This window comes from Ixodes scapularis, unplaced genomic scaffold, assembly GCF_016920785.2.
Source record: "Ixodes scapularis isolate PalLabHiFi unplaced genomic scaffold, ASM1692078v2 PGA_scaffold5__190_contigs__length_132052651, whole genome shotgun sequence".
NCBI lineage: Eukaryota > Metazoa > Arthropoda > Arachnida > Ixodida > Ixodidae > Ixodes > Ixodes scapularis.
The window spans coordinates 125,023,671-125,048,274 of record NW_024609880.1 but is presented as its reverse complement, the minus strand read 5'-3'; the positions used below and the strand labels follow the sequence as shown (position 1 = coordinate 125,048,274).

Here is a 24,604-nt window from a genome sequence, read left to right as displayed (position 1 = left end):
GGCAGTCGTGCGGCGCACATGCAATTTTTGCTTCCTCTTCCCCGGCTCCCAATCCACCCTTTTTGGAAGAACTGGTGCACCCTTCGGAGGCTCCATTTGAGGATTTCTCGGTATGAAGAGGAGTGGAGAAGCTTCTCTGTACTGACTTGGGGACGAAGCCACTATGAGCACAAAAGCAACGTTTCGGGAGCTCAATCCAGGTTGCCATAGCTTAACGAAGCCAACCAGACCTAACGCTCACGCTGGCTCGTACCACGTCCACGCAGCTGAGTACCGAAAAACTCAAACCGGGAATGGGTAAAATGGTGAAGGTGACGGAGACCTGCAGGCACGGTTCCAAGCGAACTGGACAGAGGCCAGGGGGCTTTCGACGAGCAGCACGTCTCCTTGGGCGTGGGCACCCCGCGAGAACAGCCGTTCGGACACCTGCGAGGAGGACGGCCCCTCACTGCAGGTCCTTGGACGCTTTCCTGGTCACAGAAATCGACTGGCACACCCCGACAGGGGTTCGGGCACGCTGGGGAGTGTTAAGAGGGGCCCCGAGCTAAAAGGTGGATGAAACGCAGGCCTTTCCCAAAACAGTAAAAAGCAACAATTAGCACCTGGCTTTGGGAAGATCTTCACCATGTACATATTTTACCAATGCAATTGTCATACAAGCATTTCAGGACGCTGGCTGATGTATATGGCGGTATTTTCTCGCAAGACGACAGTCGCTGCCCGACCTGTTGGCGCTGACCCCAAAGCGGAAAGAAGCGGCTTTTATTTCTTAAGCCGCAATTCTGTCTATCCCTGTGCGGTAACATGCAACTGTTAGTGCAAACACAACTTATTTTTGCATTTTGTTCACATACAAATAAAAACGCCACATTTTGCCACTTCTATTCGTTGCTGTTCCAGACGAGCAAGAAGCGCAACACTCTTTGTGGAAACAATTAACTATGGTGGCTGTTATCTTTTTCAATATTTTTGTTAAATTCAAAAGGCTAGCTGAGGCACACATAAGTGATAACAAAAAATGTGAAAAGGTGTCAAGTGGTGTTGGTGCTAGGAATGTCTATCAGTGTACTCCACCATGGCAGTCTCTTCGATGACAGAATCCCCAACTTTCTTGGATTAATTAATGCATCGGTTCATGCACTAAAATATGAGAATTTCATCTGAACCACAAACATTGCAAAGTTCCCTCGGGAATATTGTGGATGACAGTCATGAAATATCAATAAGTAGTAATTAAACTTTTGAAAACTTTTTTTTTTTTTCATTGAATATACGTTTACAAAATTATCAATTATTTCTGCTCTTTTTGACAAAAAATCGTAATGTTCCTAGAATTTTGATATTTCATTGAAAACGTTTTATTCAGCTGAATGTCCCAGAAAGTTTGCCATGCCCTCAGTTGAGACCAAGGTGGTTGAGACCATAGTCGCCATAGTTGGGACAGAGGGAAAACCGGCACGTTGCAATTTTTGCATGTTGGCGCCAGACATGTTCTAAGATTACCTCTTCCCAACACTGACGCGGGTGCAATGAGAAAATGCACCGTGTGGCGAAAAAACGTCTCGAAGCTAAGGCGGCTGCTGAACGGTATTTTATGCGTTGACCGGTGCTCTGATCGAGCAATAATTAAAAATGGATCTGACCGAGCCTCTGAGAAACGGCGGGCTCACGCACGTGGTGGCCCGCAACGACTCCTGTACCTTGGACCCGTCACCTTTAGAGCGAACTTCCAAATCCACTGAGCCGTCCATGACTCTCTGGCACCGGCACCGCTATCACGCACCTACACGCACGTGGAGCCACAGTTCACGCACACTGTACCAACCGTACCAACTGTACTCACGCCACCCGCACTCTGATGAGAGCTTTAAAAATGGCGTTGTTGACTTTTTTTTTTTTTTAGTCGTTTAGATGGATGAATGTTACTACGGCTATACTTTCTGTAATTGGCGGTAGCTTGCGCCACCTAAAACGCGCGCGCCCGCGCGCTTCGGGGATCTTGGAGGCCATTGGATTCTTTATTTTCTCCCTCTAAAACAGACATCACCGTTACATTCATTGTAAAAAAAAAATAAAAATGTAATGATAATTGTTTTGTTTATTTGTTGTTGTTTATAGAAACCCGCCGCCCGTTAGGGAGAGATTTAGCGCTGCCGTCTCAATTGGAGTATTCCGAGGGTTTATAATGTCCGATTTTACGCTTTGACTCTATGCGGTGGCTTCAACTGTGGTGGCTTCCGTGCTGTGCGTTTGTTGCTTAGCGGCATAGCCAGCTTATCAGACCTACGGTGTGCACGGTTGTATACCAGTTGTGTATCTTATCCGCAGCCTGCTGTACGGAGGTAGTACCACAGTGGGTAGTACCGTAGTACGGTACGGAGTACCTGCACCGCGCTGGTAGTGCTGGTAGTACTGTGGTGCTACCAAAGCTCCGTCAGTTGCCGGAGCCGCACGCTGGTTACGGCGCAATGTAAACTGGGCCCGTGAAGAGTACCACGCGAAGGGAAAGATGCTAAAGCTGGGTGATACGTTCGATTCGTTCGCCGACTGGAAAGCAGCGCTGGACGAGTTCTGCCGGGCGACCGACCAGGGCTTCAAGGTGTACACCTCCAAGTCGGTCATGAGCTACAACAAGAAGCTGCAGGCGAGCAGACTCAAGTCCAAGACCAAGGTGTCGCCGACGGATGAGCTGGACGAGAAGTGGCAGTTCGCCCACGTCCAGTACGTCTGCGTGCTGTCCAGGGGAAAGAACCGGCCCAGGGACGACGCCAATGGCAAGTGAGTGGCCGCCGCTCGCTCGCGAGCTAGTCTAGGGGGCGGCAGTTTTTCTAGAGATATGACGTGCAAGTCGACTAAAACTAGTCTCCCCGCGCATGAGTGTGGAAGCAGGAAGAAAAACAAAAAATGTAAAAATTGAAATTGATCATGTGTTTAAAATCTTTTGTTTCTTTATTTGGGGGGGGGGGGGGGGGGAGAGAGAGAGAGAGAGAGAGGGGAGGGAGTCATTTGTTGAGCTACACTGAGACAGAGGACACTATTTCGTTTTTATGCACACAGTCTGTGGGCTTGACTTGGGGAGAGAACACTAGGGTGCCTCAAGGACCATGTTAGTGTAGGAACGGTGAAGTGGCCAGATTAAGCAGAAAGAGAAGGGGCAGTTATGGCCACATCCGTTTATGCCCGCGTAAACCCGTACGCTCGCTCGTCACAGATGCCGAGCTAGTGGCGGAATTCTCTCCCAGGCTGGTGTACAAGAAGTGCCAGGCAGGGATCGGCATCAAGTATACGAAGCAGCTAGACAAGCTGCTCATCATCAAGATCAACCTGGAGCACAACCACTCTGATACGCCAGACGTGCCACCAGACGGCGGGGGAGATCTCTCCCAGGATGCTGCCGTTCAGGACGCTGCCATGCAGGATGCTGCCATGCAGGACGCTACCATGCAGGATGCTGCCGTACAGGATGCAACCATGCAGGACGCTGCCGTGCAGGATGCAGCAATGCAGGATGCGGCCACGCAGGACCCGGACGGGGAGCTGGCCAATGACGCGGACTCGTCGACGACCAGCGACAGCGAGGAGGATGACGACCCCGTGGGGGCTGGGGTGGGGGAAGAGTACCGGGCCCTGAGTGTGCGCCTGGCACGGGCACTCCCGCTTTCGCTGGGCCGGGAGGCAGATGCGGGCGAGGTGGCGGCGCTCCTTGCAGAGCTGGAGAAGCTGGAGGCATCGGATGCAGACGCGGCGGTGTCTATTGTGGTGAACCAGGGCAATGTGGTGACGGCGGTGCTGTTCCAGACAGGTCCCATGCGGCGCTCATTCCGGCAGTTCCCGGAGCTTCTGCTGCTGGACACGGGCTACGCCTTTGCCATGGCCGGGGGATTTTCCCTGGTGTCCCTGAGCGGCCACGATGCCTCCGGCCTAGGCTGCCCTTTTGCCTTTGCGGTGCTCACGCGCCCCATCCGCATGGTGCTGGGCCTGCTGCTCAGCGTCTTTGCCAGTGCCAACCCCTGCGCGTCCCAGGTGCGGGTCGTCCTGTTGGGCAAGGAGCAGCTGCGGCTCCGGGGCCTGGGACACTACTTCGAGAAGGCCGACACCACCCTGCTGTGCCACTACCACGTCATCAGGTGATGCCCGTAGCCCCTGTGCCTGTCTCGTCTGGGCTGCCCTGTCGTTGCTAGGAAGCGCGGCTGAAAGAACAGGAAGCGGTCGCAAACGAGCGTCTCGTGGAGCTGCGCTTGGTGGCGTGACCCGACTGGTGGTTCCGGTTACGGAGGTGTCCGTACTGGTTGTTGCTAATATACGCTCAGGAACCGCCAGCTTGCCAGCACGTTGTATTTGTCTGCTGGTGGAGTGTGGGCAAGCTCACGAAGACTTCTGGCTATAGGGGCTGCCATTGGCCGAGGGGTAGCTCGTTGACGCGGCGGCGAGTGTTGGACAGAAGAGCATCATTGCCACTGTAGTCTTCGACTAGACTGTTGCTCCTGCCTTTGCCCAGTCATGTGGCAAGGGAGGGATCTCCATTACTAGCACTGTCGTACAATACCAAAAAAGTAAATGCCCAACTGTCGGTGAAAAAAAAAAAAAAAAGTGCCGGCATTTCTTAGGTTTTTGCAGTGCAAAGCAAGATGTCGGAGAAGCGAAAATGGTTGCGAGAAGTATAAAGGTACAAAGAAAATGAGAACTGTAGCACCCTCAGTAGCCATCACTTAGCCTTAAGTTGAAGACCGTGAATCATTGATTAACCATGCGATTCTTCTTTTTAAAAATATGGTACCCTTGGGTATGACTCATTTATTGCTTGAATCAGAAAAATGGACTCGAGATGTTGCAAGACATGCCTCGGAAGTTAACGACGGTGAGAAAAACGAGGGCTCTATATTTGCCTCGGAAACTTAACGAAAAGCAAACTTGGAAGGCACGTACAGCTCATGAAAAAAAGGACTGAAGACCGCCCACAGCGTCTGTGGTGGGAGGCTGAGCTTCCCGCCCCTCGCAGGTCCCTGCTGTCCAAGATGGAGCAGCTAAAGCTGAGCGGGCCTGAGCAGGAGCGGCTGTGCCGTACCCTGCGGGCCATGCTGGCCTGCCTGCACGAGCGCAGCTACAGTGACAACCTGAAGCGGCTGGAGCAGATGGACGCCCGCTTTGGGCGCCACTTCCGCCGGGCCTGGCACGAGCGGCGGGACCTGTGGGCGGGCTTTCGTCGGGGGGGCATCGTACCCTGGTGCCAGGGGGTCAACGACCGCATCGAGGCGCTCGTCCAGTTCCTCCAGGTGGGTCGCGCGGGATGGCCTCAAGGGAGCCTGCGGGGGCGGCCGGCCAGCCGGCTCGTGCTTTCGCCCGGCGGGGCTTGTGCCCGGGGTTCCGTCAGCCTTGTCCCTCTCTAGTGGCGACGTCCCGGACGAGGGCGGTCAACCAGCGGCCCGTCGATCGTCGTCGCCGGAGCGGCAGTTCGGCTGCGGACACGCAGCTGCAGTGGCTCTGGCTGGGCCGTTACCGCCGCGCCGTTGGCGGCAAGATGCAGCTGTCGACCGACTCGGCGGGGGTTTAACTCTTTTCGTACCACACCCGTAGGGCTTTTATCACCCATATTCTACGGTTTCCGCACGTCGCCAAGAGCCAAATTCGGCGTGCAAGAACATGTTGCACCATCTCGTGGACGACAGTTTCGATTTCGGTTTGCGCTTTCTCTCAAGTTTGTGAGCTATCAGAAATAGAACTCTAAACAGCAATGGCACCCATCAAACAAAGTATCATTTTGGCATTGAGGACCGGTACAATGATGGCCTTTGCTGCTTGTGTTTTTAATGACGGCATCAGTGAGGACTGAACGATGTTGAATCGGACAGGTGCTCGCTGGAGAGCGTCTTTTTAGCTTTCTTGGTTGTCGCGAGCCCAAGCACGCATTTTATGTGTGCCGTGGGCCATAAAGACAGAAGCAGAGAAGTTGGAGCAGTGCTACAAACCAAGATCTCCTACAAAGACAAAAAAAAAAAATCTGTTTGCAGGGCATGCAAAAACTTGTGTAAATGGCATGATGCCACAAAAGCACCTTTGCCGATGGGCCAAAAAAGATTGCATTGGCTAAGGCTCCTAACTTACAGAAGTGATAGCAGTGAATATGGGGCACGCATCATATATTTAGGATTTTTAAAAATCCTAGTATGAATTGATATAGCTGCAAATATTTAATCTTTTTGTTCTAATTTTTGTGCAAATTCCAAGTTGAGCATTTAAATCTGACAAACTATTTTGAGACATTAGCATAAACCTTTTGTTTTGTCTTAGGGCTGCCAGCTTTCCTCGAAAGAAAAAACGGGCCATGCAGGGGAGGGGGTAATCATGTGGTACTAAACTGGAAAATTTATTTATTTATTTATTTAATCGTTATCTACATTATTGTAGGGGGGTAACTTACATGTTAACACAACAAATACACAAATGGAGATGCAAAAAATGTCAATGCATGGTGACATCTGCGACAAGTAATACAATGCGCAATCACACACACAAAAAAAAAACATTTGAACACAACATACACGTATCTACTGTAAGCTGCTAACATCAGCAGAATGCAAAACATTACATTAGTCATGGATCATTCTCGTGTAAGTAACGACTTAAAAGACTTGTTGACAGTTAAAAGCGTGTTGACAGTCAATATACAAATTCAATTAATTTTGACGCGAGCTTCCCAAAGTGAAATCAATTAACATAGATATAATAATACAATAGCACATGTAAGTGCACAAACACACCACACTGAGCTCAATAGGCATGCATAAATATCTATATTATTTAGTGAAAAGTAGAGCGCCAAAATAAAATCCCGCATTTTTACTCATTCTGTGCAGCAGGGACGAGTAAGCACTGTCAATCTGTTTCTATTGTACACCGCTTTTGAGACACAGACACGCAGGCCACAATTTTGCTACAGATGTCAGCTTTTCCCGGAAAGCTGACATCCTCAGTAATGCCAGATAAAATAAAATTAACCCGAGTTTGAAAGCAGTGAAGCAAAAACATTTTTAACATTATCTGGACACGCGTGATTGAAATGAAAACAAGCGGAAATGTGGGAAAGAAAGTGGAAATGCTGCGGCCGCTCGCCTCCGTGAAGGGAAGATAGAACCACGCGTATCTGTCAGGATGCCAATTCCTAAAAGTCGTAAAGCCATAAAACTGTTAAAAGTATGCGCTTGGGTAGTTGAAGAATTCGGCAGTGACGGCCAGTTATAGATACGGACCGGCAACTAGCATGCTATCCAAACAGCCGGTCGAAAACCTGGCAGGCGGCAACCTTACTTCCTCTAAGGAAAAGCTTATTCGCTTTGATGTATCATACTTAGCCCTAGGTGGTGGTTAAAATAAAGAAACTGTGTGGGCGCAGGCGGTGTGCGGCCAGTCGCGCAGCCTGTGCGAGGTGGTGTGCAACCTGGCGTATGGCGCGCACGGGGTGCTGGCCCGCACCTCGACGGACGCTATGCTGGACGAGATCCGGGAGTACAACGTGCACCTGCTCCAGCACGAGGCCCGGCTGTTGGCGGCCTGCTGCGACTACGCCGCCCTGCACGTCCTTGTCCAGCTCCGCATCTCCCGCAGCCACAAGTTCTCCGCTGTGCAGACGGACCAGTGCTACGTGGTGGGTGGCGCCCCGCCCTTGCTCGGGGACCTGTCCAGATTCGTGGGCTGTTGCAATGATGGATCGAAAGGACGGACCGCCTTCTCGATCTTGCCAATTGGCAGGTTCGAGAGGATGGGGCGGTGTGTTGGGTGCGGCTCCGCGAAGGAAGGGTGTGGCTGGCCAGTTTTTACTCGGCCATAACGCAGCTGCGTTCGGTAGCCGTCTGGAGTTATTCGGCTAGGAAGGACCATGAGCCGCCGGTCCGAGAGTGCGTTCCCAAGACCTACGTGCTCGGGAGCTTTCTTTCAATAAGACCTTGGATGAGTTAAAGGGACCATGACATTCCCTTTTTACTTTTGCCAAGTAACTTTTACATTAAACATGTAATGTTCACTGAATGCCAAACAGGCATCCGTTTTCGTTTCGGTTTATTAACTTCTACACAAAAACAATTAATGAAATATTGACTTCTTCCGCTTCAACTCATCGCAAAACAAGCTGCGGCATAATTTTGACGGTCGTGACGCCCGCCGGCATCGGAACCGGAAGTTGTCTCGGCAGTAGGAAGATTGGAGCGTTAGCGGCGGCGGGTTGGCAGTGTGCTGGTAGGTTTTACTGCGCTGATGCCACCGACATGATTTCTGAATCGTCGCCTCTCATCGCTGCAGAAACTGTAATTCGGTTTTCGGTACGCTGCAGCCTTTTGGCATAGCAACCCAGCGATCGATCACAAACATTGTAAACACTACTCGAGCAGCCAGAAATGAAAGTCTGCTCTGCGAAGAAAGCGCGACCAGGAGCAAACCCGTTCAGCAGACGACGCTCGTGTATTGACTGCGCAGGCGCAGTTGGGTCATTCTGTTGCTTCTTTTGCCGCACAATAGATGGCGCTTTTCTCTGAGCATTATTGAATTCGGCAATTTTCGTCACATCTCTAATTATGCTACAAAATGTGGATCTGAATATTATTTAACAAAATTTTTAGGAAACATTCGCCGACTATTTATTGTTTATGATCACAGTGCTGGTGAAGTAGGCTCTTGCTCAATTGGCGACATAGATTTGGCTGACGTGCTGCGGTTCCGCGGATGCATCGCAGTGAAAAGGCAGAGAGCTTTCGAAGGAAAGAAGGTCCAAACGAGTCCAGTTTTCTTTGAAAAGTTCTATAGCGAAGAATTTTAGGGGCGAAGCTCCTTAGGGGCTAGCCATGTCCGTCCGATGTCCGGCATCGGGAGCTCGTGCTCACGAGCACGTGAGCATGTGCTCCCGTGCTCGTGTAGGGCAAAAAAAAACAACTCATCTCCACGTGGTGAATGATGTTGATTGGGGCGAAGCTCTGGTGGTGCTTGTCTGCGTAGACGGTGAGCCGCAGCATGCCAAGCCTTTCGTTCGTTTTCATCCATGTCAGAAAGAGAATGTGTGGTATGGAACGTGGTTAAATACGCATTTGAGCATTTGACCGCAGCGCGACATGGATGAAAACGAACGAAAGGCTCGGCATGGTGCTGCTCAGCGTCTACGCAGACAAGCACCACCAGAGCTTCGCCCCAATCAACATCATTCACCACGTGGAGATGCGGGGGATTTTCTTTTTTTTTTTGGCTCTATTTTTGGGTTTTGGAGTTTCTTTTTACACCTTTTACGACGTGCGGTGGATGAAGTTCGATTTCAAAATCGTTTCATGGTCCCTTAACACGCCGCCGTGGGAGGTGGTGCTCTAGTGGACGACGGAGTGTTTTACCGCGCATTCTGTGCTTCGGGGACTACTCGAAATTTCTATGTTCCCTTTAAAAATGCAGCACCAAAGAGTCGAGCTTGCGTCATGCAACGACCCAATCACATTTTGTTACCGCACGTTTTACCGGAGAGGCGTGAAAATGTACAATAAATTGAATTTGAGAAAAAACACTATTTTTTTTGTAACTCGCATAATTGACTCGGGTTATTACGTGAGTATGTAGTTCTAAGGAAGTGCAAAAGTCAAGTTTGCCAAGAACGTGCCTTTCTGAATTGTGCGGGTCGGAAGCCAAATTTCTGTCGACGTACGGCAACCCGTCTTGCTGCGGGCATGCTTTTTTGAAATGGCGCCCCTGGCATTGCTCATCAAGTCCGGAAAAAAGTGGAAGTCACGTGCCAAAATGTCATGTGACTTCACCGAAACGTCACGCGACGTTCCGGTGAAGTGATGTTTCAGCGCGGTGCATTATGGGAAGTTTCCCATAACGCACCGCACGGTTACGTTGACACCGGGGACGTCTGGCCGGGCCTTTTTTTTTCGAGAGACTGAGCAGTTGGACGTCGCAGGTGAACTCCGCGGCCGGGCGCGGCGTGGTTGGCCCCGGCAGCTACACCTGCACCTGCGCGTTCCGGCAGACGTACGGGCTGCCCTGCGTTCACGCCTTTGTGCTGGCCCACGCCCGGGGCACTACCATTCCCCTGGAGGCGGTGGACCAACGCTGGCGCAGGTGGGTGAATCGTAGTCCAGCCTTCCGGGCTCGCCACGAAGGTCCCTTTGGGTGCAGGTGCGGCCCCTTCCCCGTGGACCTCGGCCGGGCGGCCTCGGGCCCGGACGGCGGCGGGGCAGAGGAGGCCCAGGCAGAGCACCGGGAGCGCCTCTCGAGGGTGCGGGACCTGGTGGACTCGCTCACCTCCCTGGTGGTCACCAGTCCCCCCGACGACTTTGCCCACATGGCCGCCCTGCTCGGGGAGCTGTACCGCACCTGGGCCCAGGACACCCGCCTGCAGGTCTCCCTCTGTCGTGAGTGCCGCCCCAGAAGCCCCGGCTGAGAGGCCCTGTGCCGTTTGTCTCCCCGTTCGATGGCTCCCGCCATTTTCTTGTTGGAAATTCCCAACACTCGCTCGTAACTTTTGAATCTGACGACGGCAAGCTTTAAACCTTAGACGTCTGTTCTGGGCCGCCAGCGCCGGAATTTTGGCGGAGACTTTAAAGTTTGACGATGCATAGTTAATTTTTGCAGTAAAAAAAAAAGTGAAAGCCGTTTACAACTCCCTGTAACGCCGAATTGGAGCGCAGCTTTTGAGGAGGAGGAGTGAAGGGTACTGAGGGGAGGGTAGACCCCTCCTCCTCCTCCCCTCACTCTTTAATATGCTCCGGGGGGGGGGGGGGGGGGTGTCACGCGACCTCGGGGAGGCGTGACCTGGGGGGTCACTGGGGGTCACCTTGGGGGTCATGTGACCTTGAGGTGATCTTGGGAGGGGTCACGTGACCTTGGGAAGGGGACCACGTGACCTTGGGATGACCTCTGGGGTCACGTGGAGGACACCTTGGGGGTCACATGACTTTGAGGTGACTTGGGGGGGGTCACATGACCTGGAGGGGTCACGTGACCTTGGGATGACCTTGGTTACGCCGATGGCGACGCCGCTCAAGCCGGAAACGGGCGCCTAAGAGCTGCGCTCTAAAAAACGTGGTTTTCTTTTTTTGAACATTTATTCGTGGCATTAGTACAATATTTAGGATACAGCAATTGCTCGTTATAATGAAGTTAACGGGACGGAAATAATATTTGCTGTGAGCGGTAATTCAGTTTTTTTTTATTTAATTTACCTCAAAGCGCCCTTTCGGGCATTGTATGAGGGGGGGAGTACAAGGTTTTCGACAAAAATATTGAAACGATACATATCGTACATATTTGCTTAATAAACAAGAAACAATGCAATGCACCCACTCGAAAGGAATACACTTTTACACAAACAGGAAACAACGTGCCAACCAGGCTACAAAAAGAGAGAGAAAAGACCATATTTGCACATGAAAAACAAGAAAGACACCATCCCGCGGTTCATTCCATGGAAAAGTGAAACAAACGTTCACATGATGACTTGAATTCAGTTTTATCTATGATATCTACAACGTGGTGGGGCAAAGAGTTCCATTCTGCAATGGCAAGCTGTAATGGTGAGTTGCGAAACTGGTTAGTGCGACAATTTGATAAACGAATTTTGTGAGGGTGATCATGTCTGGGAAAGATGCGATGAGGGGGAGGTAATAAGAGTTCCTTAAGGCTAACATTATAGTAATAAATATTGTGAATGAAGGTAAGACGGGAGACTTTGCGCCTGACTTTTAATAAAGGTAAATTAGCCCTTTGTTTCAGTGCCGAAACGCTCGTGTAAGGTGAATAGTCACTAAATATGAAGCGCGCGGCTTTGTTTTGAATTCTTTCAATTTGGTCAATCAGGTAGTCCTGGTGGGGAGACCATATGATGCTGGCGTATTCGAGCTGCGATCTGACAAAGGACTTAAAAGCTAGCAAACGAGTTTCAGGGGGAGCTAAATACAACTTCCGCCTGATGAATCCTAAAGAATGATTTGCTTTCCCAACTAAGTAGTTAATATGGTCATGCCAATTAAGACTATCGGAAATAAAAACACCCAGATACTTATATTTATTTACCTTTTCCAGAGGGACACCGTTGATAGAGTAGCTGAAATTAATTGATGTTTTCTTTGTTGTCACGGTCATATATTTGGTTTTATCTATGTTAATTCGCATTTGCCACTTGTCGCACCACGAAGCAATAGAGCTCAGATCGGTTTGAAGTGTCGAGGTGTCGTCTATATGTACTATCTTTTTATACAATACACAATCGTCTGCGAAGAGTCGAATTGATGAGGAAATGCTAACAGGGAGATCGTTTATATATATAAGGAAGAGAAGGGGTCCCAGGACAGAGCCCTGGGGCACGCCAGACTTAACATCAGTGGACGATGACAACTGATCAGAAATTACAACGGATTGAGTTCTGTTCGTAAGGAATTGTCTAATCCAAAATATCAGTGAGGGGTCTATATTCAACGTTTCAAGTTTTTGTAATAACCGCTGATGCGGTACACAATCAAAAGCCCGGGAAAAGTCTAGAAATATCAAGTCGGTCTGTTGGAGCGAATGAACGTTATCATAAAGATCGGTTACAAGCTCGAAAAGTTGAGTCTCACACGATTTGCCTTTTCTGAAGCCGTGTTGTCCCTCAAAAAGAATGTTGTTCTCCATGACAAAATTAATAATGTGACTATATAGGATATGCTCTAATATTTTACAAGGGATGCTCGTTAACGATATAGGCCTGTAGTTATTTAAGCATGACGTGTCACCAGACTTGTGAACCGGAATTATTTTTGCATGCTTCCAATCACTCGGCAAATGCCCATCTTCGAGGGATTGCTGGTACAATAAAGCTAGTATGTCGCTAGAGAACGGCTGCGTAAGTTTCAATAGTTTAGTGTTAATGCCATCTATGCCTGGCGAGGAACGATAAGGAAGGTCTTCGATGAGTTTACTTACACCACGTGAACAAACAGTGATCTTTTCCAAGAAAGCGTGGTCATAGGTCAATTCACAAGAAGGTAACGGAAACGATTCGTTGGTAAAAACTTCACTAAAACATTCATTAAAATTGTTGGCAGTTTCAAGGTCAGTGCATCTATTTCCCTCCGCATCCGTAAAGTTAAGATCACAACTTGTTTTCGGTGGATTTATGCAACTCCAGAATTTTTTTTGATTTGACTTCAGAAGGCCATTTAGGTCATCTCTGTAGAATGTTGTTTTCGCTTTTTTAATTTCGGAAGCACATATAGATGAATGGGAATTATACAAGTCCCAAGACAAATTCGTGTTCCTTTCCACAGCCCTGTTGTACAAGCGTTTCTTTTTGTTCAAAAGAGACTTAAGATTTTTAGAAAACCACGGACGTAAAGGGTTGTTCGGAATTTTGATTGTTGGAAAGAAGTTTCTGAGGATATAATTCAGCTGATTTTTAAATGCGATCCAGTTTTCTTCAACAGACCGTAGGCGGAACGACCGCTCAAAGTCATCAAAAAAGATCCTCATAGTTGTGCTTATTTCATCAGTTTTTGCCTTTGAGTAGTCGTGGATTTCTTTAAACTGGTTACGGGGGTGCTGAGTTGTCATTTCGACTTCGACTAAAACCATTTTATGATCACTAATTTCTTCAAGAACATTTACGCGCTTAATTAAGTCAGGGGCAGTCGTGAAAAATAGATCTAGAATAGAGGTACCTCGGGTAGGTTCAAGAACAACTTGAGAGAGGAAAAGTGATTTAAAAACATTCAAAAACTCTAAACACTCGGAAACATGTCTGCAGTCAGGTATTGGTTCACAAGAAATCCAGTCAATTCCTGGGTAATTAAAATCTCCTCCAAGAAACACGGGACATCCGGGGTAACGAGAAATAACGTCATCGAGGCTAATACAAAGATCCTGGACAAAATCAGCGGTAACATGAGGCGGCTTGTAGCATACACCAACCAAGACATAAAAAAACGAAAACTTAACGCGAACCCAGAGCATTTCGAGTTCGGTTTTTAATTCGACAGGGACAGAGTGGAAACATTTTTTAACAGCGATAAGCACCCCTCCACCCTTTGAGTGCAACCGGTCTTTCCGATAAACCAGATAATCTTTATCAATAACAAGTTCACAGTTATCGATTTCACTGGAAAGCCAGGTTTCCGTTCCAAGTATGACATGCGGATTACAGATGTCGATCGAACACAAAAGGTCATCTTGCTTCGAAACAAGACTCCTAAAATTAGCAACAAGAAAAGACACAGTTCCGGAAAGGCGCTTCTTTGCGCGACGTCATGATTCAGTTGGTGTGGACATAAAGTTTCTTCTTTCTTGTTCGATCACATCACCTGATTCGGCATTGTAAAAGAACATACGGTCGCCAACGAAAAGCTTGTCAAAAACGAGGCGCACACGCGTCTGGGACGAACGGAGGGGCCTACCGTATTCCCATACCATTTTTCGAGCATGACGAATGTTAGGTGAATAGTCTTCGTCTATCCAAACACGTAAGTTCTCAAGTTGTTTCAGCTTTGACGCATTTTCAAGGATTTCCTGTTTCTTTTTAAAGCTACGGAAGTTAACAATGATCGGACGAGGGTAGTCCCCCCGCCTTCCTCCCAGACGGTGAGCGCGCTCAATTTCTCCGGCCTCAATTCCAAGGTGCGTTTGAATAAAGTTCTTCACAATTTGCTCGGACCTGTTCCACGATTCTTTGTCTTCTTCTGGAAGACCTTTAAATATCAGGTTATTCCGGCGTTGTCGGTTATCCAGCGCGTCCAAACTAGTTGGTATACTACTTAGGTGGTTACAGGTAGCGGATATCGCTTTTACTTCATTTTGCAGAGTAGCTATTTTTGCTTGGACATCGACAACGTCGTTCTGAACCCGTACCAAATCCTCTAGCCTTTTTTCTAAATGAGTCACTCTTTCATTCAGATCTTTCACCCCATCTGCAATGATAGAGAGTTTTGTTGCGTTTTCCCGTTGGTATTGCTCAGTAGACTGAACAAGTTTTTCAAGCGTGCTCTGAAGTTTATCCAAGTCCCCGGGGCCGGGGTTCAACTCCACATCACCGGCAAGGATCAAGACATTGCACAGACACAAAGCCAATAACAATACGTGAGCTCTAGGGACAAACGCTAACGCCCGCGGAACAAAGAGATAGCGTCGACTTGAGCCGTGCGAGAAGGAGTAGGAAAAACATCCTATGTGAGCGCGATAAACGGACAGGTCAACACCCATGCCGCGAAGGCAGGAAACACAGGGGATCTGCAGCCTTACTTTACAGTGTGACTAACTAGAATAGTAGGACAGAGTTCTCACCTGCAAGGTCAGACAGGAAAGGTTTAGCCGCTCAGCCTACCAGGCCGCAAATCCCAGTGAACTATGGTGCGATAGGGCCAAAAAAAACAGTGCCAGCAGCCTTGAAGGTAGACAGGAACAGTACGGTACACTTTTACTGCATATTTAATCAAACAAACCTTGGTTATGAACATCTTGCGGCAGCTTTACCGAGTTAAAAAATAATTAAGTGGAGTTTGCCGATAATTTTATCCGGGCATCAGTTCTCCTTGAACTACTCCAGGCATCGCAACAGCACAGTCACCGCCGCTGCACTCCACTTTGTTTCGACGCAGCAGTACAATGTTTTGCGTCTGCGCAGTCGTTGGCGTTTCCTGAGGTGCTTCTTTGACGTTGCTTCTCATTTACACTGGCCGCACGCAAGATCTATGATCGTAGCATCCGTGGCTGGAGCAGCAATGTGAGCGTCTGCATTGACAAGCGCAAACAAATTAAAGTTATCCTCGGTGGCTTTGCTAACATGTTTTCACACACTCCTGGAGTAATTGTAGCAGCTCTAAGAATCGTGTGCCGGCTCGGCAAGCATGCTTGCGAGAGAAAATCCGACGGTTGCAAAGCAGTTGGCAATCTTTCATCTTTGGGTCACTGGTGCACTTTCCCTAGCATGAGAAACTTCTCGAACCCGTCCAATACCTTGCTTGTCCTGCAAAATGGTGGGCAGTGTCGAACAGCTGATGCTGGAATGTCGAATTGTTTGGCGCATTCAGATTTGGGGCGGCCACTTTTCTCAACCTCGCAGATTTAAGAGACTTTCGGTAAACACTCCCAATCTCAAATGCGGCGCACGTCTGCATGTAGCATACATCCTCAAGGCTCAGTCGCTCCCTTGACCTCATTCCGACAGAAGTCGGACAGTGTCGGCCGCGGGCACCACGAGTAGCGTCGGAACATGGACGCTGTGCTGCTGCTCCCTGCCCGCGTTTGTGCATCGGAAGAGGAAGTGACGGTCTGTCGCTCTGCCCTCATTCACCCGTCTACTCCGTTTTCTTTTTTGCCGTTTTTCCAGTTTGCTGTTTGCCTTGGTGCAGAAGGGGGAGGGAACGCAAGGGTCTCCGTGTGCCCCTGTGTAAACTTGCATGCGTTCGGCACTGCGGCTGTTGTAATAAGCGTGGTCGGTCGCCCATGCATTTTGGTCGGGACCACATTGAACTTTGATAATAGCGATAATGTGAAAAAAGCAATTTCGCTTTAACGAGGGATTACTGTAATCGATGAGCGACGCGTTGGGAGGTCCCATATCCTTGTCGCAATGAACCTTTTTCCAGTAAGGAGTGCCTCACGACGGTTTCGCCGCCTACTACAAATGGAGGGCAACCGGACTCGCCTTCTCCCATAGGAACAGATTAGTGTTGCAAGAAAACAGTGCCCCCCAAGAATGGCGAAAGGGCGGTCAAGGTCAAGAGAAAAGGGTGTGCGCGTGCGCAGATGCTTACTGGAAAAAGGTCCATTATGCGATCATGTTTTGGCTGTACCCTGGGAAGGTTGCTACGGCCCGTACTAAAGGCACTTTTCGTGATGTCAGCGAAACGGCCACAACCGAATCTTGGCTAGTTTCTTTTTTGGGAGAAATAGCTACCACCATGATAGTCTTCTATTGGAAAGATTCAAGCAAATCGAGCCACCTCGTAGTGCGGTCTAACGTGCAAGGACCCCGCCACGTACGTATGGACGGGGCCTCCTTGAGGGAACGCGTTTGCAGCCTACGGCGGGTTGGAGAGTGGGTGCTGCGTTGCAAGCCCCGCGAGGGGGATTCTGTTTAAACAAGATGCCTGGAATGCGTTTTTGACTGGCGCGTTTACCGCATCCTCGTTTGTGGTCGCTCGATTTCTGCTTGACGACGTCCCGGAAGTGTCACGCGATCTTGGCGGTGGTTCTGCGGGAAGGCGGCATTTAACGGTGCAATGTGTACATTGGCCCCTGTGACGCAATTAGCCACTTTGGATCCACTTTTAATGCGTGGGCGGATGGGACGCCAATGCACCGGTCGAAGAAACGTTCCAGGCACCTTAGCGACCCCGCAACCGGCGTAAGGGGCAGAAGCGCAGCAGGTCTGTGTGCTGAGCCTCCTCTGGTCCTCTGCTTCCAGCCAAAGTCAAGGAGGAGCTCCTGGACCTGGACCTCTCGCACAAGGACGTGGCGTCAGGTGGGTGCCAAGGGTGCCTCGAGGGTGGGGGGGGGGGGGGTTACGTTTTTAACCTTTAAAATACTGGTTTCTGATGTTAGGACGCACATGGACTTTTAGGAAGATGGGAAAAGTTAGGAATGTTGGATGTGCAACGAACAGCATACAAGCTGTGTTTATCATTTTAGACAAAACCCTGAGACTGGGGGGAAGGAACGACAACACAACACAAAGTCTGAAACACAGCTGAAATTTATTGGACAGAAGGTTGTGGTTTCATAGGGTACAAGTGCCCCCAAAACCAAAAGGAAGGAAAAAGGGAGAGGTTGAACTTCTCTTTCCCGAACGTACAAGAGAAGGAGGACATTGACCAATAGCACACCGGTATTTTTCTAAAGGGGGGAGGGGGAAGATTTCTTATTATACCTCGGCGAGGTCCTGATACACATCACAAAAAACACTTCTGCGGGATGGTGACATATTGGAGGAAAGCCCCAACAAGGACAAAGGCAAATAACCCCCAACATTCGTCACACCCGAAACAAAGGGGGCAGGGGTGAAACTAAAACTTAAACAAACAAAATCCTACACAGATATAAAGATGACCTCCAAGCAATCAAATTTGTAGAAATCTTTTCATTTCCGTATAAATCCACAATCTTCTGTCCAATAAATTTCCGCTGTGTTTGAAACTTTGTGTTGTGTTGTCCTTCTTTACCCCCATTCTCGGGGATTTATCTAAAATGTTAAGCCTTCACCAACTTGTTTGCGCCCTAACTTTTTTTGTTAGGTGTATTTATTTTTATGCAGATACATAAAAACCGTATAATGACAATACCTGAAAAAAAAAGTTTTGGCACAAACTATTTGTAAGCTACAAACCTAATTGTTATAATTGCGAGGAGTACTTTAAAGGAATTGTCAGTCAGTGTTTCACCTAGCTCGTTACATCACGGGAAAGGTCAAATGAAAATCGTGTCATTCAGAATGCACCGCATCATTTGTCACTTGAGCAGTGGACTGCGCAAATTACTGGTCGATCTTCTGTTGTTGAGGTAGAAAATATTGGAGAACCACACTCCACAAACACACAGTTACCGTGTTGCCTACTCCACATTTCGTCGTAACCGCTGCTTGTACTACACAGTACGATGGTAACCGCACGACTGCACGGCGTCCATTTGCAATCTATGGCACTGTCGCGTCCTCGCGCAGACCTTTGCCGAATTTTCCTTCAAAAGTTTGGCGTGTGGCGAATCTGAAGTTCGGCAGATTCGGTCCATCACTACTCGCCACGATGCGTGAAAGGCGTATCGCTGGAGCTTTTTTATTGGGTTTGGGATCGAGGCTTCCTCTGTAAATGGCGCTAATCCATACTTTGCTTCGGATAGATGATGTTACAATACCAAGTCAGAATATGGTGTTTTTATAAACTTTTCTAAATTTTGGTTATTTCAAAGAGTGGTCTCGCTTCAGCGAAATGTATCAAACTTCGTATGTTTCATGCTGCATCGGTTTGAAAGCTATAGTAAATTTCTTTGGGACGTGTAAATCTTGGGAGTTTGCATAACTACTACTATTACTACCCAGCTTAAAGGTGCCTCTTGTTAAGGAGGTCTCGTAAAAGCAGTTGTGGGTTTTAAAACATCTGTCAACAAAGCTGCATTAAAACTAGCCAACACGCAAATGCTTGTACAAAGGAGTGCCTTGCACGAATGCCATAAGAAGACGCATCTACACTGCAGCTTATTGCGTCCGTTTTTAAATGTAAGAATATATTCTAAATTACTCTGGATTACCGCATATCATGCAGATTAAAAATAGAATCCCAACGCATTTTTTCCTTAATTAATGTGGGGAGGTTTTGGTTGTTGCCCCTAGTCTAGAAAAGAACCGATGGGGAATAACTGCTCGTAGTCCCTCGCCCGAGAACAAATGCCGACCGCCGCTTCCCCTCGCAGGTCTGGAGGGCAGCCACGCCGTGCTGTCGGACGATGACGCCGACATGGTGCGGGACGGCATCGACGTGTTTGCAGGTGAGGCCCCCTTCCGTCTCTCTGTCCCCCTAGTTCGAAGTTTGTTTTGTGCCCGCACCACCTCGTGGGGGACTGCGAGCTATATTTTGCTAGTTTTTTCAGTTCATTTTTAGGATCGTTGACACGTGAGAACCTTCACGACCACTGCTGGGCGCTCGACGGCGGCAAACAATTATTAAAGGAGAAAACTTGTAAGGCAGGGAGCTCGGCGGTGTCCGGCGTGAACCGCACTCCCAAAGGAAACCACCGTAGTGGCTGACAAGGCGAGACCGGCGTCTCTCGAGGCTCTTGAGAAGCGTTATTGCCAGAGGCGACCGGGGACTCTCGTCCGGTGGGCGACTACGGCAACGTACAGATTCCCTCGTTGCGGTCCTTGGGGCACCCGTAAGAGGACCTGGCAGTTGGGGACGAAGAACGGCCTCCCGTGTGCGGTTTCGGCCCACTCTCGGGGGAGGGCAGTCTTTCTTTCTCCGTCGCGTCTGCGTTGCTCTTGCTTGGAGGGCCCACCGCAGCATCAACGCGAGCATGTTAAATACGCAACAGAATCTGTTTCGATGGACCAATCCACTCGTTGGCTCTCGGCCAAACTTTAGGAAATACTATGCGGACGTGCCGGACTTGGGACGTTGGGGTCGAGCTCGCAGTGGGCATCCCGGGTCTCAGAGCGGACGGCCTTGCAGGGTCGGAGAAGCGCGAGGAGCCCCCCGCGCCCCTGGTCAAGCTGCCGGACGAGGCGGTGTTCGGCTTCTCGGGGGGCATGTTCAAGGAGGAGGGGGCGAGGGGTGGGGAGGAGGTGTATGGCCTGCACTCGGGGGACCTGGCCTGCTTCACCACCTCCATCGGCACCAACGCGGGACCCGGCCCAGGGGACGGGCGCCACCTGGGCGACCTCTTCGGCTACGGCTCGGCCGCCGACTTCCCCAGGGGCCGGGACAGCCCCGTCCTGCTCAGCATTAAGGACGACGAGCTCGGAGACGGTAAGTGCTTTGCCGCACGCGCGCGATCGTGGTGCGAGGCTGTGAGTTTGTGGAAAACTGACGACCTCGTGCTTCGGTTAACCGTCGAAGGTAGACCGACCCGGTGCACGAAGCGCATTGCGCATCGGCCAGTGGTTGGGAAACGTCATATCCCGGCACCCGGGCTTCCGAGAGTGCGGGCCTGAGACTTGAAACTCGTTGTTCGCCGTTAAAACTATTATCTGCTTCTCGGTGTCGAGCTTGAGGCCTTGTCCAAGATACGTAACCGAGCTTATCGGCATCGGGAGCTGAGCGGTGTCACGCAGCGAGCTCTCTGTTCGACCACAGAGCTTTAGGGCAGACGTTGGCATTGTTTTAGCCAGAATCCCACGGTAGCCGAGGAGGGCACTTGGTGGCGCTCCTCGAGTAGTGACTGCCGCGTGGCCATAAAGACTGTTTCCATCGGTCGAGACAGAGTCGAGAGGGGGTTCATGCAGCAGGGTCGGTAGCTTCCGGTCGAATGCGCCAGACCTCGAACTGCCCTCGCCCGTCGAGCCAGCCGGCAAGTCGAGCTGGCCCGTTTTGTAGGCCTCAAAAATTAGAGTCTGAGATTTCATAAACCTTCCTCGAATGTTTGGTGCTCGTTTGGCGACGCGCACCGAACGAGCTGTACCCGTGAGAAACTGCCGGAGGCATTCGAACTGTTGCACGCCGCCGCTCCTCGAAAGCATGCCAGCCGGACGGAAGGACAGGGACGTGGGAAAGGCCTAGGCAGAGGTCGTGCCCCTGCCAAAGTGCGGGAGCGGGTTCTGAGCTGCGTCTCCCCGGGGTCCTCGCAGGTTCCAAGGAAGTGGCCCGCATCAAATGTGAGTTGCGGGAGCCCCCTTTTTTCGGGCACTGGCACGGTGCCATCCTCTCTCCAGGGGACAACGAGGAGAGCTACAAGCTTCTGGACAGCATCATGGAGGCGGAGGGCTCGGAGAAGCTCGACTGCGTGGCCGACGACATGATGGCCGCCGGTACGTACCCTCCGCCAACATGCGGGGGGCCGCCGTGAGCCCCTCCGTCCGTTCCCTGCAGGGTCCGGCCAGCGGCTGCAGGCTGACGTGGAAGGCTCGCTGCTCCATGATGCCAAGGACGCCGGCGAGCCCGCCCAGTGAACGGTGCGTGCCTGCTGGGAGACGTTCACCTGTGCGGCATCCCGCCCAGACGAGCAGGCGTTCTCCACGAGTCGCTAGCCGTCCTCGGGAGAGACCGCGAAGCGTCCTGTGAAATTCGTCTCCGCGATGCCAAAAGTTTTGTCGCCCACGTGTTCTTTTTTTTTTTTGTGTTGGTGCCGTTCACTAACCACCGCGCAATAACCTAAATATTTTTTTTTAACGAGCCGGTTTTCGAGACGCTTTTGTCGACAGTTGTATTTGGGTAAATAACTTCAAAATGCATTGTAGTCCTAATTTGCTTCGAAGCGGTAGATTACGATTAGAATTACCGCCGTATAAGAAGTTGTTAATTAAACTGACCCGTAACTCACGCTAAGTGATGCAGCTACTTCTTAGTAATTTTTTTTTTAAATCTAGCAGACTCCGACAACGTTGATTGCTGCGAAACGTTCCCCTCGAAGTCCGCATAGAACCATATCAATACGTTCTCAGTCTATACTTATTCCGGACGGTTGCGCTCATGAATGCCAGTCCCATTTAACTCCCCAAAAGGGGAATATTTTCGTTAGGTTTTCTCTAATTTCCTGGAAAAGGCGTCGGCGAGGCCCTACCTGCGCGCACGTCAGCGGCGTGAGCCCCGACGACGCTCGACAACTTTCCAGGGCCCTCCCGCGGACTTGGCCGAGCGGGTTCCTCGAGGATTTGAGTCCCCAGACGAGCAACAACCTCAAGAGGGCAGCCGTTTTCCGGGCTTGCCCCCGGGCAGAGGCTCCGACGGTCTCCCGTGGTTGGAGCCACAGGCTGCCCTGCTTGCTCTGGGTCGTCTAGATTGCTGCTCGACACTTTGTGCGTACGTTTTGTGTAATCGACCGTGTGCGTCTCGAAGCCGTGGCTTTGCCCACAAACCTGCCGGTCGGCTCTGTGCCGTCACGCTCCATCTTGTACATTTCCCGTGCCATGCATCCTTCGCCGTAGGCTTCCCATTCGGCGGTGGCTGCCGACTACACCAAATCCAACCTCGACGGGCACCGCAGCAAAGGTTAGAAGTCAAAGCTCGAAGCTTAGGTAGTCGCTCCCGCCGGTCCAAAGTTTGCGCGCCCTCGAGCGAGGAACTTCGGCTCGTAGCCTTTGCCCTGGCAGATCTTAGAGCCCGTAATGTGCAATTTAAACTGGTTACGGTTAATGCCGGTCTTTTAAAACCAGTTGCACTTATTCTGGAGCGAGTTCGTCGGCGCCACCGTGTTTGGGTTGTCTTCGTGCGACGAGTTCCAATTGCGTGGTGGACAAAGCTCTCGATTGTGAGATTAGACGTGCGCGATGCTGCTCACCTGGGTCCCAAGACGGAAAGACGAGAATAAAAGAGACCTCTCCCTTCTCATTTCCCTGCTGTGCGATGCCTACAGTGTGAGGGAAGGTACAAACCACATTTTACAGAAGTGCGCATCGCTTGCAAACAGTCGCGGGCTACTGCTCTCAAGTGTCACCAGAACCCTCACGCCCCATCCCAACACCAAAACTGTCATTCCAAAAGAACCTACAGTTGTGACAAGAGTGGTCCTCCATTTTTTGTCGTTGGGCGGCCTCGCACCACACTTGTGAATGTTTCCTCTCACTTGTGCCCCCCTTTGGAGTCCCATTCTGAACAATAAACTCGCAGGTTGATCCGTTCTCCGGGATTCGGCGCATGGTTAATTGGGTTTTTGACCCGTTTTTTTGCTATGCACGTCTCTTTGTTGGTTAACCTTTTTTTAAGCTAGTGTAGGCAGGTACGGCTGTAGACGATGGTAATCCTTTCTACGAATTAGTTTGGTCGTTTTGCTGCCGTACCTGGCTGAAATTAGCAACGAACATGACCAAATGCGTCGCAAGCTGTTTGCAAAAATAAGTGCAACCTAGAGATAACGCTACTGTTGCACTGTCATCATCATCATTTAGGGGGGGGGGGGGGGGGGGTAGAAGCATGACCGCCTCATAGGTTCTCCACATTCGCGCGCGAGACTGTGTAGAGTCTTGCGGTTATTTTGTCACGTACTATCGGCGGGAAAACAATTTTAGCGGAAAATGGTGCGGTACTGTTCGGTGCTTCAGTGAAGATTGAATGTGTTTCCAGCGTACGGCCTAAGTTTAAATAATCGCTCGTGTGGACGCGCAGCTCGCTCTAGGCGGACTTTGGGAAGCATGGGCCACCACGACAGGTGCCTGTGTCCGTGTGAACTGCACTAATTTATGTTAAATATTTTTTTGGTTCACCTTTGTGGGAATTTTGCAAAACGATGAATTGCAACCCTTATAACATAATACTGGTACTGTGAAATCGCAGGTTCCATGCATTGCTTTTGTCGAAACTTTTAGCTTTTGCAGTAATATACGTATTTCGCATGAAGAGAAGTTAGTGCTGTATTTGAGGTTGACATGCTATTGAGTTTCGCTGCAGGAAATGTTTCCCTTTACTGTGCCATGGTGTGGGCAAGTTCTTCGAAATCGGAGCAATTGTACTACGTTGCGATGAGGAGAGTAGTTATGATCCACAAACTGTTCGTTGGCAGGACAACTGAGACAAGTGAAACAAACTGTTCCAATATATCTGCTGCGAGTGGAATAAACGAGTGTAATTGAGTGCAGCAGCGTGCGTGCTATTAGATGCTCTCATCGGTAGTGGATGTTTACCCGCTTCGATTTTCTCTGTGAGGACTGCGGATGTCAAGAGAATAATATCATAAATTTCTGGCTAAATAATTTTCGATTCAAACATAGTTGACTCTGCAACTCCAAGGAACAATCTGCACAAACGTCATCGGCCACAGCGACAGTCTTTTACTGATGAGGGCTAGCAGCTCTCGCGAGACGTTCTGTTCGCCCTTCGTCCTCACCTAACACACATCGGGACTGTGCAGCTCATCAATTAACCTTCAGATTATTCTAGTGCTTTAATTGCAATATTTTTTTTTGCCATTTAATCGGAGTGTTGTGCTGGAGAAAGTAAAGAAAAAGTAAAAACTGCCTGCTTTAATA

At 49.9% G+C, this 24,604-nt stretch overlaps 2 protein-coding genes across 5 annotated transcripts in view; one reads left to right on the top strand and one right to left on the bottom strand.

Moving 5' to 3' along the window:
* Nucleotides 1–2,011, bottom strand: part of LOC8023854 (SET and MYND domain-containing protein 5) — a 9,324-nt gene extending 7,313 nt beyond the window's left edge. Inside the window, exons 1-2 of the mRNA XM_029995141.4 lie at nucleotides 1,701–2,011; nucleotides 323–426 (exon numbers count right to left, since the gene is read on the bottom strand). Of these exons, the coding sequence (XP_029851001.2) occupies nucleotides 323–426; nucleotides 1,701–1,751 (155 nt within the window). The 5' untranslated portion in view covers nucleotides 1,752–2,011. The remainder of the gene's footprint in view (nucleotides 1–322; nucleotides 427–1,700) is intronic.
* On the top strand, nucleotides 1,984–24,604 carry LOC8023855. Of its 4 annotated transcripts, XM_002403212.5 has the most exons (13): nucleotides 1,984–2,778; nucleotides 3,243–4,127; nucleotides 5,000–5,273; nucleotides 7,391–7,642; nucleotides 9,929–10,089; nucleotides 10,147–10,382; nucleotides 17,405–17,461; nucleotides 19,402–19,476; nucleotides 20,157–20,453; nucleotides 21,272–21,298; nucleotides 21,356–21,451; nucleotides 21,513–21,595; nucleotides 22,255–24,604. In XM_002403212.5, the coding sequence occupies exons 1-12, from the start codon at nucleotides 2,510–2,512 to the stop codon at nucleotides 21,590–21,592; spliced, it is 2,709 nt and encodes a 902-aa protein (XP_002403256.3). In that variant the 5' UTR covers nucleotides 1,984–2,509; the 3' UTR covers nucleotides 21,593–21,595; nucleotides 22,255–24,604. The 4 variants fall into 4 exon arrangements, with proteins under 4 accessions (XP_002403256.3, XP_040355189.1, XP_040355188.1 ...); XM_040499255.1 differs by having other exon boundaries at nucleotides 2,188–2,778; nucleotides 21,272–21,451; XM_040499254.2 differs by having other exon boundaries at nucleotides 2,236–2,778; nucleotides 9,929–10,382.

Excerpts from the sequence above, each read along its gene's own strand:
- LOC8023855 (XM_040499255.1), top strand. The coding sequence starts at position 2,510 with ATGCTAAAGCTGGGTGATACGTTCGATTCGTTCGCCGACTGGAAAGCA. Across the intron at positions 2,779-3,242 it reads AGGGACGACGCCAATGGCAA|GCTGGTGTACAAGAAGTGCC; the intron begins GTGAGTGGCCGC and ends ATTCTCTCCCAG. Across the intron at positions 10,090-10,146 it reads GTGGACCAACGCTGGCGCAG|GTGCGGCCCCTTCCCCGTGG; the intron begins GTGGGTGAATCG and ends CTTTGGGTGCAG.